Below are 17,413 nucleotides of genomic sequence, written 5' to 3'. Positions count from 1 at the left end.
GGTGCTAGCTCCCTTGCAGAGATAGCTTTGATGGCTGATGTCCTCTCTTTCAATCAACTCTTGATTGCACTAGAGAGGAGGAAGAAGAAGGATCTTTGAAGAAGAACCAAAGCCTGACTGCAGCCCTTTTATTTTTCTTGCGTTGGAGGAAGAAAGCAAGGATGGAGGAGGGCCGCCAATCACCTTCTTTTGATTCCTTGCTTGCGGCTGAAGATGGAGAAGGAGGAGAAGGAGGCCACGGCTGCAAGGAGAGGGAGAGCTCTTCTACCTAGGGCGCCGGCCTCATGCCTCCTTATAAAGCCATCTAGGGCTCCTACAATCTAGGAGCCCTAGACATATTGCCTAAGAGGGAAGGGGGGCGCCGGCCCCTCTCTTCATGCCGCACACAAGGAGAGGAGGAGGGGCGTGATCCCTCCTTCTTGTGATGCCCTAATCCTCTTCCAAAGAGGATTGGGTGCCTCTCTTATGGTTAAGTCCTAATCTAATTAGGATTGACCATATTGGGTTCAATCTATGCTAGTCCTAATCCAATTAGGACTTGAATGAACCATGACTCAATTGAACTCTTCAATCCTAATCCAATTAGGAGTCATGTTGATTCATTAGATTATTAATTAATTTAGACTTAAGGAATCCTAATCCAATTAGGATTTGTTTAATTCTAGTCCTATCCAATTAGGACTCTAATTTGAATCCAAAGTCCTAATCCAATTAGGATTTCTAGGAATCCTACTCCAAGTAGGAATCTAATTTTGATTTAAAACTCCTAATCTCATTAGGATTGAGGAATCCTATTCCAAGTAGGAATCCCAGTCCTACTCCAACTAGGATTCCCAGTCCTAATCCAATTAGGACTCTAGGAATCCTACCCGAAGTAGGATTTGTGTTTAAGTCCAATTAATTAATTTCCTTTGTTCCTTCTTCAACTTCTTATCAATCAAATTGATTTCTTGTGATTCCTAATCACGATTTCAACCATCGGATCGGTCAATACTTCTATTGTGTGTGACCCCATAGGTTCTATTCTGACTGGTAGTGAGATATATTGTGATCTCTATCACTATATCATTGAAAACTCCTTTCAATGGGTTGGAACGATTCCAACTCTACTCATTAGGGTTTATCGATCATCAAGATAATCCCTATGAGTCCCACCATCCACCAGTGACACCTAGCAGCATGTAGTGGCTACCCAGCAGAATGGAATGATGAACCTCTAGGTGCAGTTAACATGTGATACAGTCCTACTATCGTGGATCCCTACAGGACGGAGGTCATGGACAACTCGTCAAATCCCATCGTCTGTCATATGTCAAGATTTATTCGACTTGAGTTCGATAGTGGAAAACTCTTTTTCCACTTTATATTACTGCCCTGGCCAAGGTCTTAGAACTCAGTCTAACAAATCACATAGGATCACTCCTCTTCTATCAAGGTCGATAGATTCCTTATAGGTGCATACCCTACTCCTACAGTGAACCTACTGCAGCCAATCTACACTGCATGGACCCATATGGCTAGAGACCATGTATGTGTGCAGTCAAACTACAATAACCTCACTGTGAGTAGCCGAAGCACCGCAGGTCAAAGGACCAGTCACACTACTGCAACATCAAGCAAGTCACTGACGAGTGGATAGACATCCAAGTGACTTCTTGTCTTGGTCACGCTCAGTACCCTTGTTCTCTAACAAGCACCTGCACTATCACTTCAGTGTCCCTACACTGTGGACTCAAGTCTCGTCCATCCAGAAGGAAAGTGATCTGTGCACTGATCGGATCGATCACCGTCCTTGTGATGATCCTTTGATCAGGAGCATTTAGAAATTAATCACCAATGATACATGGCTCAAATTCTCAACTCTTGAGAATATGTATCATCATCTTATTAATTCCTTGGACGATTCATAGACACATAAATAATATAAATGAAAAGATGCCTTTTATTTATTCAATAATAAACAGTCAAGTACAAAATTATGTCCCTAGAATCAACAATGTGTCAGCCAAATTGGCTTCTAGGGCATACATCTAACAACCCTACCTAACCCAACTTAATTTGACCAGGTTCAATATATAAATAAATAGATAATAAATAATTCATATTCATGTTTCATATACATTACTAACATATTTATATAATTATCTTTAATCTCGTTGGATAGATAAAATGTAAGTGTGCCATTGAAATTTATCAATGATCGAGGTTTCAATTTAACACATATCCAACAAAAATGTTTGAATTTAGCCATCTCATAAGCCAGTATGTCGTGTCTTGCAATAACTCTATACCTCTCATATTTGACAACTTTTTTCATATCTCGTTCTTAATCTAACTTCGTGGTCATGATCTTGCTTGGCATGGGTGAAACCTGTCTTAGGGGTGAATGGATGAGCCCCTCTAGACCATTGATCCACTTTGGCCACCTTAATCACCATGACCACCCTGATCACTAGACCTGTCATCAGTCAAGTTATCATTATCATTGTCACTAGCATCACAAGACCCCGATTACTAGACCTGTCATCAGTCAAGTTATCATTATCATTGTCGCTAGCATCACAAGATGATCTGTGCAAGCCAGTGATGATTTGTGCTACAAGCACTATCCTTGTCCTAGACCTATTCATTATCTGCAGCATCCACCAAATTGACTGGCTTCTTTTCCTTTGATCTTAATGTCCTTCCACCCCCACCTTTGACTCCCTTTAGAGGCTCAACTTACCTCCACTTACTAACATGCCCTTGCTTCCTAGCTAGTCCTAATGCCCTAGTTGGTCCTTCTAGCTTATGGGGTATCATAATGACTCAAATATAAGTGCTTCTCTGCCACTTGTCGTGGAGGATCTCCTAGCTCATCCAACACTAGCATGTCTCGAGCTTCTTGATCTTCAACCTACCAAGCGTAGGATCCTCCATGTCCTGGACAAAGTCATCCTCCAAAGGTTCATCTTACTTCTTCTTAATCCCCTATCTAATATACTTGAGTTTGAGCCTCATCTTGTGGTAAGCAAAGACCATATCATGCATCTTTTTTCATGGCAAAGTAATTTCATTGTTTGGTTTGGATTAGCACAAATATACTCCAGCTCTACTCATATCTAAAGGATGAGATGGTCTATAAGAGGACTGGAATGGCAATCTTTCTCAAATGTGTAGACATGCCCCCCACTAGACCCACCACTCCCCTATAATCAAATAATGTGTAGCCATTTAAGGCCCAAGTCCTCAACCATACATGCAAGCTTAAATAGTGAAACACTGAAACTACTTTGGCAATGATACTCATACTTCCTTCTCTCCAAAACTTCAGATCTCTCCCGAAAAGCTTTCCCCTAGCTAATAAAGGCTTGATGCTAGTGGTGTTCTAATTTCCATGTAATGCACATCTACACCATTAATCCTAGATATCTACTCTTTTATTACCTTGCTTATAGCTTGCGCAATGAACTCCCCTATAATCAAATAATGTGTAGCCATTTAAGGCCCAAGTCCTCAACCATACATGCAAACTTAAATAGTGACACTAAAACTACTTTGGCAATAATACTCATACTCCCTGCTCTCCAAAACTCCAGATCTCTCCCGAAAAGCTTTCCCCCACATAGCTAATAAAGGTTTGATGCTAGTGGTGTTCTAATTTCCATGTAATGCACATCTACACCATTAATCCTAGATATCTACTCTTTTATGACCTTGCTTATAGCTTGCGCAATGAAGTCTTTGTCCACATCTCATCCTATGCAACATCCTTCTTGCAACTTGAAGCTACTCATCTAAGGGTTCAAATGGTAGGCTATACGGAAAATATAAGAACATGATTGAAAAACAGCATCTACTATTATTCAACAAGGTTCGACAAATTAGTATTGGTGGCCCATACTAGTATGGTATTGGTTATACTATGCTGTACTTGAACGTATTGAAACAAGGAGATGGAGGAGAGGGAGGAAGTGAGAGAGGGAGAGGGAGAGGTGTGGAGTGGAGAGAAAAAAGGTGAGGGAGGGGAGAGAGAGAAAGAGAGAGAGGAAAGGTAAAGGTGGAGCCACCATGGCACCATTGACGTTGGTGGAAAAGGAGACTCGGTGAGAGAGGGAGAGAGAGAGAGAGAGGGAGTGAGGGGTGAAACAGTGGATCTGGGAGGTGGTGAGGCTTGTCTCGGCCACTGATTAAGCGGTTGGGTCCAGCAAGGGAGCCGAGTTCTCAACAAAAGGAGAGGGAGAAGGGAGGGAGGAGAGAGAGGGAGCGTCAATGGTTGGCGTACTTGAATGATTGTTGGTTGGTGAGGCAGCGATGGTGAGACGAGCATAAGCGAACGAACCCTAAACCACTCTATATCAAATCTATAGACTGAATCTTGCTGGTAACCGATTGGTACGGTTCGACATGCCTCCAAACCGACTGGTTCGGTATAGTTCGGCAAACCATGATTCAACCAAAAATGAGTGAGGGTTTGTAATTTTAGCAAGTTTTACTTACTAGATGTAGGCCACCACCCATTTGAATGACCAATCTATCCTTAACAATCTAGAACTTTATAGCCTTTCTCTATCCTAATTTCTCTATGATCTTCCTCTTTGGCCACATGTATCTTGGCATATACATCGTCCATCTAAGGGTACTTTTCACGATCCACTACACTCAACACCATGTATAAAGAATCCACTTTAACCATCTTATTACATGTCTCCCGAAGTGCAACTTAAGATAGATCATTAAAAGATATCGAAGACATAGCTAATAAAGGCTTGATGCTAGTGGTGTTCTAATTTCCATGTAATGCACATCTACACCATTAATCCTAGACTCTTTTATTACCTTGCTTATAGCTTGCGCAATGAAGTCTTTGTCCACATCCCATCCTATGCAACATCCTTCTTGCAACCTAAAGTTACTCCTCATCTAAGGGTTCAAATGGTAGACTATACGAAAAATATAAGAACAAGATTGAAAAACGGCATCTACTGTTATTCAACAAGGTTCGACAAATCAGTATCGTGGCCCATATTGGTATGGTATTGGTTGTAGTTTTGTACTATGTTGTACCTGAACATATTGAAACAAGGAGATGGAGAAGGAGAGGGAGGAAGTGAGAGAGTGGGAGGGAGAGGGAGAGGGGGGGAGAGAGAGAGAGAGGGAGAGGGAGGGAGGCATACCTTTAGTTAAATGTAGTTTTCTATATTTTTAAGGTAATATTTAATTACTTTATCAAAAATCAATTTTTTTTTGAAAAAATGCATTACCTATCTTAGCAAATAGCATTTAATATCTGATAAAATTCCTATATTTTGTTAGAAAAATAATTTTTCAAATATTGTTCATAAATATATAATGTCAAAAGTAATTTTCAAAAATAAGAATAACATTAAAAATAAATTCAAATGAGGGCTTTTGTAGGTTGGCTGCATACGCATATTGAATAAAAAGATTGATATGAATATTTGTTCTCAACATTAATATTAAATTTATGATAATGTGAATCCAAGCATGCCGAAATCTAGCCCAATTAGTATGTGCTTTATAGCACATGCATATTAAAAGTGCAAATATTATACCATATACCATACTTTTCTGCAAGAAAATAATATATTTAATATTTTTAAATTTATTTTTATAGAAACTAAACTTAAAAAGTATAGAGACCAAGTCAAAAATTACATTACATAAGGGTTGTAGACGAGCCCCTATTCAACAATATATATGAAAATCAAGATGATAAAATTTACTTACAAGATTATATTTGGATTAAGCTAAAGTGGTGTTTCGATGTTCGAGCTAGAAATGCTATTTTCTTCAATTTTAATCCTAGAGAAGTATCTTAGGTCATGAGTTTCGTGTTATTTTGTACAACATGAAATCAATCGAAAAATGATTTTTAGTCATTTTCTTTGATTTTTCCCTTGATTAAGGTTTGGATTTTTGCAAAATTTATTAAAAAATAGTTTAGGAGTGGCCTAGCTAGAAACAAGTTTCTAGCCTCCAAAACATAATTATCCAGCAATAAAAGTTTCTGATCCATGAATGAAGCTTTAAGAAATTCCACAATGCCTTTCCACTCTCATACCTTAAAATGGTGGCAAGTCAAAAAAAAAGGATCTATTTAAGAAGTCCCACTTTATATCAAGTAATAATAAGTGGTTAAAGCTCTATCCACCCAATTGAGTGCAATCTGAGCAGTTTGGGCCTGTTCGCCAAAGCCCCATAGTGTATGGAGCCCAGTGTATCAGCTCCTAGCCCATATGGGTGGCCCTAAATTCTTCGGTGGGTGATTCTTTATCTGATCTAACCCGACCAATTACTAGTCATGACATAACTAAATTATCAAAGTTAATAGATATCTAGAAAATAATGTTAGCCATGATATCTTCTTCAGCATTAGGCTATGTGATTCGCATCTTACTCTTCTATGTTAAAATTACATGAAATGCTCATCCAAAGTTGTGAATATTTTGATTTAGTTCTGATGATGTTTGTCAAATTTGAATCCCAATTTACTTTATGGCCTTTTCTTATTATAAGAAAATTCTTCTTGGCAGATATGTTTTGAAGTTAGAGAAGGCTGATGTATATCGATTGCCATACCTAGAAAGTGGTGGACCCGGATTTGGTTTGTTTTCTAGTCTGACTTTTTTTTACACCATAAGCATGTCAAATTATTAGACTACTGTTAACATTTGTGAGTGTTCTAGTTCCCCTATCATAATCAAGTGAATCTCAACATGGAAAAGGATACTAAGGGAGAGACAGAATCTACAAAAATCATGAGTGAAGTCATTTTCATCTTATTTCTTATAGTTTACTAATGAACACTTAGAGGTTATTCGAACACCGGCATAGGCCCTTCATGCGTAAGTTTCCCATTAGAGGTCTAATGAAAATTAAAGAGGATCCAAAATGTTGGGATGGAGTCCAGCCTCTTGTGGGACCGCCTTCCTAATTTCATGTTGACCCAAAACCCCTCACCTCTCTTTCCTAGCATTGGTAATCTATATGGATGAAGTTTGATCCAAAAGTCGCGGCCCAGCGACTACAAGAGGTAAGTTAACTTAAGTGACATATGTAACTAACTCATGTCGTCAATTATTAACATACTATAACACATCTCTTTTTCATAGACGAAAATATTTAGGGATGGTACAGACAGTTTTAGAGTCTCGGCAGTCGTCGTAAGTAACAAAACTATGAATCCAGGTATGTTAGATATCAATGATAATTATTACTTGACGTTTTATAGTTACTAAAATGATACTATCTTATATGTAACTTTCTTCAATGCTTTTGCAGCTGAATGGTAGATTTGTTTTGGTTTATCGGCAATCTTAAACGGCCAGCTATCTGGATCCTCTTCCAATTGATCTCCTCGAGTGGCTGTGAGCATACCTTCTCCCCTTTCACTCTTATTCACAGTAAGCAGAGTAATCGTCTGATATAGAAGCGCTCAACGACCTCGTATATGTCTACTACAATTTGAGGTGAGGCCGAAATGCATTCAAGAGAAAGTAGAGATGAAATACATGGATCCAATCCACAATGTTTTTGTTTAGGATGAGGATGATCCCATGATTGGATGGCTTATGGGCTAGCAGCAGGAGCCGAAGCTCGACGAGCCAGGATCGTCTCTACAATCGATCAGTTTCATAATTAGTGAGACTAGAGTAGATGCAGAACAGTGGACAAGTCGCAATATTCCATGCATGCTTCTAGCTGATCAGCCATAGCCACAGAGGACAGTGGAGAACTGATCATCATATGACTCCATATTCAAGACAATGGATCCAATCCACAATGTTTTTGTTTAGGATGAGGATGATCCCATGATTGGATGGCTTATGGGCTAGCAGCAGGAGCCGAAGCTCGACGAGCCAGGATCGTCTCTACAATCGATCAGTTTCATAGTTAGTGAGACTAGAGTAGATGCAGAACAGTGGACAAGTCGCAATATTCCACGCATGCTTCTAGCTGATTGGCCATAGCCACAGAGGACAGTGGAGAACTGATCATCGTATGACTCCATATTCAAGACATCCTCCTAGAGATATGACCAAGAGTTGCTTACATAAGACCACCACCATACTACCCGGTTGACTTAATTTGGAGGGCGGTATCAAATCCTTCCAGCATAGCCAGGCAAAGAGGAGCACGAAGAAAAAGTAGGCAACTGCTCAGCACAACCAAAAAGAAAAAAGAAAGACTGTTGCAGCCAAGGTACGCGGTACCGACTGTACCGACGTACCGGTGGGCATCAGTACCAGTACGGTACCGAACCAAACCGAGCCGAACCGGTACTGTACCGATGGGGCTAAAAGCCAAAAAAAAATTGGAGCCGGTACGGACTGGTCGGTTCGGGCCAGTACCGGTTCGGCACGGATCGGTACCGAGTCGATATGGATCGGTACCGATCGGTACGGGCCGGTACGGTTCGGTACCGAAATATGTAGTTGTACCGTACCGGTAGGATCCGGTACCGGTATGTACCGGCCTATACCGACCAGTACGGCAGACCACAGTTCACTCAGACTCAGAGACCAGAAAAAGCAGAGGTTGATTATGGATCTGGTGGCCAAGGAGGAAGTGAAGGATATAAGACTACTGTTTATGAAACAATCGCAAGGTGGTCTTCGATTTACTGGTGAGTTTCAGTTTATACATGCCACATAGGGTAGGAACCATAGTACCACATAGGGTAGGAACCATAGTATATTAGTTGGTAGAGCCTACGTGGATACGATTGCATAGAGGGGACAGAATCTTCGAGATCATTTAAGAGGACAGTGCAGCTACAAATGATCTCGCACATAAAGTAGGATCCATAAACATATCAGGTTCTAAGTCGTATGCTCAATCCTATTGCCCGCAGTTACAGAAAGCCTATGACCCATATGGATATGGTACGTCAAAGACATCGTCTTCTAGTGGTCATTATCCTACACAATTCGGAATATCTTACGAGTTAGATTCTACTACCGACATATTCATATGGGTCCCTCCATAACCGTATTATTAGCTAGAGGATACCTCCTAAAGTTCGAGACTGAGATGAGCGCGTATCTTATGGGATGAACGTACAAAATTACAATACCGCTTGATTAGAGGGGTGGCTGATATGCCTCCTCTAATAATTTCGATATCTACGAAAGAGATCACCTCTCGACGAGATTTTAGATATCGGTATGTATATTGTATTATATCTAATTAATCGTATCATTGTACGTTTTGTATTTTATTAATTGATTTTAGGATATTTTATGTTGTTTTCTCTAGCATGCAAAGCCAGGATCGCTAGCTTTTTTTTTATATTTTGGTTTCAGCATGATGCTCATGCAAAAAACTAGAGGTAGCAAACCTAATGACACAGATTTGCCAGGTTTTTGCCTCTCCAAGATGACATTTTTTCAGAGCAATGCCACGGTAATGCAGAAAAATCACTTGAAAACATCAAGAAGCATCATTTAAGATGTATTGGATGATAAATATATCAAAAGTCATCAAGAAACATCAAATTAGATTTAAAATCATTCAAAAAATAAAAAAAATGATTACTTTTCATTAAATCTTTAAAAAATAAAAAAATGGCATTCCAATTCCAAACCAGACCGCCATACCGTACCGTGTGTCGGTACAATACTGAATCGGTACCATGCCGAACCGGTAGTCGACCGATACAGATCACAATATCAGTTCAGCTAACCTTGCATCTACTTGATTCATCCTTGCTCATCCAAATTCGCATATGCACTTCATAAAAAACATCTGATTACCACATCATTCTGGCACCTCAATTGATATTTGTTTGGAGTCTTTGGACTAAGTAGACTGGTTCAACTTTCCAAGGGAACTTTATTGATCAGCTTAAGGACACCAAAGACTATGCACAATTGTTATTTCTGCATAATTTAGTGTTAATTGACATGCAATATCCATCCAACATTGCAACAAATTGTACATATCCTATAATCCTAACACTATAAAATACCATATATCCCAACCATTGAACTCATATAATAACTCGGATCAAATTTCTTCCTTAGAGATTAAACCATGCTAAACTGATATAGGAAAGGATCTTGACATTGTAGGACTCTTAGAAACTCAAAGGGAGAATCTTCCTTAAGTAGGAATTTCCATGCTTATATCTATAATTAAGAGTTGAATGTCCTCTAAAATCCAAACTAAATTGACCTGTTGGTCATAGCAAAACTTAAGCTTATCTAGGTTAAGAATGTCTTATTCCAAATAAACCTTAAACAATTTCATGAGGACTCGATCCATATTTTTAAGAAAATACTATATCCAAAATCTTTAGTAGTAGTCTCATGCATTTGCACATGCATTATAAGTTATAACTAGTAATAAGTAATGATCTTATTATTTTAAAGACATCTATAGCATTCAGTTTGTACGTGCTTTTACTGGTACATCATTTAGAAACAGACTGACTTATGAAGTACAATATCTTGACTTCACATTGAAAAGTAGGGAATTTTCTTGATGCTTGGAGGGGATATCCGCCCAATCTGCCCTATACGACCCCACCCTCACCTGGGCTGGAGCTTAGGCCCCTAGGCAGACCGAGCCACTGCTGGCTGAAACAGGGACTTGCATATAGATGAAGACAAAGCGAGGGCCAATGCTCTATGGAATTGAACCCCCTCCTCTTGCCAATTGTACCATCCAAACCATGATACAATGTAGTGACGCTATCTGTTCATGATTTTCCTAGTACACAACATGCATTCTAAGATATACTAGGATTAACTTAAAAAGAAAATCAGGGTTACTTCTGTTTTGAGTATAGTGACATGTAGGTATGTCATGGCATATATGTAACTAACATCTTAAGTCATATTAACTAAACAATGTTGACAATGACAATAGTGGTCCTAACATTTCACTTTCTAAGTTTGACTCACTGATATGCTCAAAACAAGCATTATGTTAGATCAACGCATGTTGTGCCGGTATCGGGCCCCATATCGGTTGCCGGGCGGCGTGGGTTATGGCCTAGCGTCATGCCTGGCCGACCCAGTACCGACACAGTAGAGGCGGGGGAGAGGGAGGGAGAGCGAAAAAGAGAGAGAGAGAGAGAGAGAAAGCGGGGGAGGGAGGGAGAGAGAGAAAGGAAGAGAGAGGCTGGCCAGGGCTAGCCGGTGGAAGTCAGGGAGCCTCCGGTCTGCCGCGGTGCGGCTCGGGACACCCCAAACTGGTCGGTTCAGGACAGTTCCGCCGACTATGTGTTAGATACATATAAAAGCAAAAAAAGAAATTCAATGTAACTAGAGAGGTTTGTGAGTAAGTCCATCCAAATAAAACAATCAACTTCCAGAACTTTCTCCACCCATCAATCAGCCAATGCTGAGCTGTACCAGACATATTACTATGAATTTGCTATAAATATGGGTTGATACATGCTGATTTGAGCTAGTGCTGGTATGCACCCCCTCTATCATGTCGGAAAACATGGGGCATCATATGTATCATAAGCTGAATTGTTTATGTAATGGTAATTCATACGCCTATCATTGTGACACGCTCAGGACGTAAGCTCTTTTATAGTTTACATGTGGTTTTATTGCTGCATGAGAAATGCATTTGCACCAACATTAGCTCAAGTTTCATCAGAAGTATGATAGCTTGTCTTTTGTCAACGGGTTGATTAGTCAAGTTGTTAACTGCATAATCTGTAGATATAAGCATTGCTCTTTTAAAATTAAAACTTGCAAATGTCATAATAATCAAGTTCCCTGACTGTATTTTGTATTCATATTCTAAATTCTTCCCATGGAGGCAAAAATACATACCCAGCAGAAAATTTCTCAACTTCCATATTTATCTACTATTTTGTTTTTCTAATTTAATTATTGTCTTCTTGATGCCTTTAGCATTGCTCGAAGCAGCAAGGAAAGCAAACTTTAAAGATATTTTAAGTCGAATAGCAGCTGGATTTTCATCTACAAGGTCAAATTCAACAGTTTACTTTTCCTTGCGTAGTCTGGATTATTATATCTGAAATTCAGTATGATATCTAAAATGTTTACAGTTACAAATGGTGTAATTGATATGCTGTTGGTACAGTACTTGCTATGCCATAAAAGCTAAAACCGACGTACATGACAAGCATATTGCTTGTTGTTAAGTATTCTTTGTTTTTTTAAGAAATTATTTTTGAGTATAAATGTTAAATAGCCAGTTTTATACATGTTTTCTATGTTGTCATTTTACATATCATATATTTTTCTCTATAACTGACTTGTCTATATCAATTTTGACTTCTCCTCTTTGAAATCTTGACCTTGTTGAACATGCCTTGGGATCATTGGGTTCTTGATTTTTGGAGTCACCCTCTTTCAGCTCTTGACCTTGTCGAACTTGCCTTGTAATTGTTTCCCTTTTAATTTCTTGAAATTGTTGGGATTTCATTGCTGGTCGGTCTTAGGGGGACTGCTGGCTCATGTTGCAGCATGCCAAGATCTAGATTACTCAGCATAAAATTCAAAACCTTGATTTGGTGTTAGTAAAATCATTTAGTTCAATTATAAAGTAGTGTAGAGCTGTTAATCTATTGAAACGTTATTATTGTGCATTTAAATGGATTATCAAATTTTGAACAACAGTTGGGATAAACCAATATTGCTTGCATGGGGAATAGCAGATAAGTATTTGCCTCTGTCTGAAGCTGAAGAGTTTCAGAAGAGAAACCCTGGTGTTGTCAAACTTAAGCCAATAGAAGGAGCTGGTCATATGCCACAAGAGGACTGGTAACTACAATTCATCACAAGTCTATCGAACTTCTTGAGGATATAATACCTACACAATATGATTTTTGTTAAAATTTATTCCGCTTAATATTTGATTTCCTTTCTTACATGGTCAACAAATAATGTGGATCAGGCCAGAGAAGATAGTTGAAGCTCTAAGAACATTTTTCTGGACGAAATATTGAAGGGCTTAAACTCTGATTTTGTGGCTGATCTGGTAATATTTTAAACTCAGAAGCATATTTGCAGTTATAAAAATGAGTTTACGATGTTGTTATGGAAGAACTTTTTGATAAGTCATTGCATTAGTTTGGTTCCTGTTTTTCATTATTCAAATATTGGTTTCTGTTTTTTCATTATTCAAATATAAGCAGCACCGTCTACTCTAAGAAGTTTCACCTTGCAAGGGATTTCTGCAAGGAATAAATTATCTATGTATTTCAACTGGTTTCGAGCTGCCTTGAAATTGTCATGAGCCATGGAGAAAATGAGGAAGGGTCAAACCTGAGTTATCCCCTTTTGTTTTCATTTTAAGTAGAAATTGTCATCTCCTGGTTGACATCTTAAAGTACCAACTGCCATTAACAATTATTCCACAAGCAGCTGCAGTGAGAGGAAAAAAAAAACAAAAGCATTAATGGGATAGGACATGCCCCTCTCCCTTAGGACACGCCCATGCCCAGCGTTGACGCCGCCTACCCTCTCTCTCCTCTCTATTCTTGTAGTTCTTGCTCTTCTCCCAGAGTTGACGCATTAATGGGATTAATGCGTGCTTTGTTACATCCAATGTCATAAAGAGAGGGCTTGTGCTTCAAAAGATTAAATTGCTTATCAGAAGAAAAAAAATGACCGTGAAAGGATTGTTACTTAGGCCCTGTTTGGGGGAGCTTTTGGAGAGCCAGAAAGTGCTTTCTGGCCCTCCAAAAGTACTTTTAGATGAAAAACTGTGTTTGGTAAATTTTTCAAAAAGCTGTTTCAGCTTTTGCGGGAAGCTGAAAACAGCTTTTGGGAGGAAGCTCCAATTTGGAGCTTTTGGGAGGAAGCCATTTCAGCTTTTTCGGAAAGCTGTATTTTTGACAAAAATGCCCATATTAAAATAACATAATTACATAGTTTGTCCCTTTATAAACCTAAAAATCTGCTGGAGCCAAGAACCCTAGCCGTCAGACTCCCTTCCATAAGAAAAGGTATTTTTCTTTTCAATTTTTGTATGCATCTCTTGAACCACATTTTAGAAGAAAATTTTTTTAATCCTTTTCCATACCTTCCAAAATCAATCTATTATTTTTTTTTTTTATCATCGACCTTGCGGCCCACGCTGAGGTCCTCCTCGAGCGTGGACCACGAAGAAGAGCCCCTGGACCGCGGAAAATTATTTTATGAAAAATTATGAAAAATTATTTTATACTAATAATTATAATATTTTATACCTTTATTTTTGTGTTATACTATAAATATAATATCATATTATATTATATCATAATACATTAATATGTTATGTTAAATAATTTAATATTATGTTATATTATGGAAAATTAATTTATACTAATAATTATAATATTTTATACCTTTATTTTTGTATTATACTATAAATATAATATCATATTATATTATATCATAGTACATTAATATGTTATGTTAAATAATTTAATATTATGTTATATTATGGAAAATTAATTTATACTAATAATTATAATATTTTATAACTTTATTATTGTATTATACTATGAATATTATATTACATTACATTACATTATAATACATTAATATGTTATTTTAAATAATTTAATATTATGTTATATTATGGAAAATTAATTTATAATAATAATTATAATATTTTATACCTCTATTATTGTATTATACTATAAATATTGTATTATATTACATTACATTATAATACATTAATATGTTATTTTAAATAATTTAATATTATGTTATATTATGAGAAATTAATTTATACTAATAATTATAATATTTTATACTTTTATTATTGTATTATACTATAAATATAATATATATTATATTATATCATAATACATTAATATATTATGTTAAATAATTTAATATTATGTTATATTACCAAATATTAATTTACTCTAATAATTATATTACTATTATGCTATATTAACATAATATTATTTTATATTACAATAATATTATACTATATTGTATATTTATGTATTAATTTATGTTATGTTTTATTATGTTCTGTTGTATAATACTATGCAATGTCCTTTATGGTAATTTTGTCATACAAGTACTTTCTCAGTTTGTTTACCAAACACAAAACAAAGTACAACAGCACTTTATGAATGTAGTTACCAAACAGCAAACAGCTTTTTATAACAGCTCTACTTCAGACAGCTTTACTTCCAACAGCTCTACTTCTAACAGCTCTACTGCCAACAGCTCCCCCAAACAGGGCCTTAGTTGTTTGCACTACCTGGCAAAGCCCTTCGAGATCACAATAATGTGAGGGATGGGAGCATGCATCTGCTATAGAAAACTGTTTAAGCAAACCAAATTATAGTGTCTGGAGCTTGATAAAGAGAGCTAGCATCATTGAGGAGTTAGAAGTATAGAAAAATAAATTGAATATGTTCTATTACAAACCGGTGCATGAATAAATGTAATCAATTACTTTCCATGGTCCAAGTAACAAAAATTTATCCTACGCTAATAACCATTAACATATCAATGATAAACATTTAGCCTAAAATGATAAACACCTAGTTTGCTGGAATAAACACTAAACTTTAGCTTTTAGGAGAAGAAACATACACAAACAACTTTTCCTAAGAGAAAATAATGTTGTACCAACAGATAGGAGTAGATCAATTACTTTGTGTTTTGCAGCATGTTCTATTTATTAATGGTTGATGGATTATTTTCTAAATATTAGTTTCTATAGAGGTAATTTTGCTGTGAAAATCTCTTATCTGTGTGAATGCAACATTTTTGTTGCTACAGGAGCTGGTCTTATGGATGGATTACAGTGCAAAACAACAGAAATTAGATAATTGAGCTAGCAACTTCAACTTTACGAACTAAAAAAAATGACCACATTTAATGGTAATGGTTCCAAGTTAACTTAATGTAGTTGAATATAAGTTCCTTATTTATGGGTTGAATTATGTTGCAATTTATTTTTTGTGTTCATTGGTACTAATTAGATGGAATTACACTATAGATGGATACAGAAAGTGTATACGTTGATTACTATCTTCAGCACACCAACCAGTATTTATAGATAGAGGAAGCAATGTGGCCAGTTATGTATCGCTCGACAAAACTCTTTATGTCCGATGATCAGATAGATAGGCCAAGTATTATGCTATGTGATGTCTTTCAAACCTCTATATGCAAGTATTATGCTAATTCTTTGTGCTATCGAGCTTGGCAAAATCTTCAAATTTCATTGTTATACATTTGTGCAAGTTGATGATTTGGAACACACTGTCATTGAGGATTCTTCCAATGAACAATAATATGATGATGAGGTTGAAGGATTACCAGAGTACTAGACCAAAAGCTTTTAATAGTTATATGATGAAATGCATGTAATTTTGTTGGATGTTATCTACATTGGCAATTGACACTCTGTAATTCTAAGGTTTGTTGTAATGCTATCTTTTGAGAAGGGGCCAATGCATGGTGTTTTTTTTCTTAAGTTGCAAATTCTTTTGTTTGCAACTAAAAATGGAATAAACAGCCTGATTTTTAGAAAATGTCTTCTCAGTTTCTTGCTATAAAGTAATATGATAGTGTGGTATGCAGCTCCAGTTTGACTTCATGATTGTCCCTCTTGGGTAAGCGCCTAGGATGTAGCAGGGCAAATCAACATTTATCCTATAGTAATAAATACTAACATATCCAGAATATCCATTTAACCTGAAAAGACAAGGAGAAAGTTTGAATAAAATTAATACAACCTGCTCAGGAATAAACATTAACAAGCTGAGAGTAAACATTAACGGTCTAAGGGATAAGCAAACAATTCAAGAATTCCTCTCTACATTTAATCTTATTTAATCTTATTTTCTATACTTTATACAGTGATCTTAAAATAGTTCTACAGTTGCTTTATTGAAGTATAAAATTTTACCCGTTTTCAAATTTCTTTTCCAGTATTTTATACAGTGACGGTCTGATTCTACAATCACTATAAAAAAATATATATATATATATTTCAAATTAAGATCTTAAGTGCCAACCTCTCTGACTAGCATGGCACGTGCTTTCAGATACAACATGGATACAATACAAGGACTCAGTGAACACATGAGAATGTATCATGTATCAATCGACGCATCATGCATCTACATGGGGACGTACTGTACTGCACCAACCAGCATTCAAAATACCAATATGAAATTCATTACCAAGAATACTATCTTTTAAAGAATACTTCTACAGTGATGGCCACATGAACCGTGGACACAGCCCTGGAACGTGAGATCATAGCGTAGTTAAACACGGACTTCTTCCCTTCAATAACACCGACCACATGCTAATGATTTCATATCCATGCGTAGTTCCTTGACCGGTAGAATCTGTTGTGCTCGGTAAAAAATTTTCAAGGGGCAGCACATTTAGCACATTAGACAAAAGGAACACAGAGAGGCCCCACGTAGGCAGGAACTGGGAATCCTACAGCT

The 17,413-nt window shown here is 37.0% G+C and overlaps 1 protein-coding gene across 6 annotated transcripts in view; it reads left to right on the top strand.

Moving 5' to 3' along the window:
* The window catches only part of LOC103719541 (alpha/beta-Hydrolases superfamily protein), a 42,628-nt gene extending 26,145 nt beyond the window's left edge, over positions 1-16,483 (top strand). The window contains exons 8-13 of one of the 6 annotated variants that reach the window (XR_605999.6): positions 6,537-6,607; positions 11,880-11,955; positions 12,612-12,755; positions 12,889-12,972; positions 15,726-15,827; positions 15,946-16,483. Coding sequence is in view for 3 of the 6 variants with exons in the window: in XM_088715147.2 (XP_088571273.2) it covers positions 6,537-6,607; positions 11,880-11,955; positions 12,612-12,755; positions 12,889-12,940 (343 nt within the window). In the remaining 3 variants the exon portion in view is untranslated. Of the gene's footprint in view, positions 1-6,536; positions 7,371-11,879; positions 11,956-12,611; positions 12,756-12,888; positions 12,973-15,725 lie in introns of those variants that run through there. The other 5 variants (XM_088715147.2, XM_008808832.6, XR_016399110.1 and 2 more) reach the window with 5 other exon arrangements.
* The last annotated feature ends 930 nt before the right edge of the window (positions 16,484-17,413 follow it).

The sequence above is a fragment of the Phoenix dactylifera genome, chromosome 2 (assembly GCF_051530095.1).
Source record: "Phoenix dactylifera cultivar Ajwa chromosome 2, Ajwa_hap1_PhDact_Kaust_v1.1, whole genome shotgun sequence".
Classification (NCBI taxonomy): domain Eukaryota; kingdom Viridiplantae; phylum Streptophyta; class Magnoliopsida; order Arecales; family Arecaceae; genus Phoenix; species Phoenix dactylifera.
This window is presented reverse-complemented; position numbering and strand designations above follow the sequence as displayed.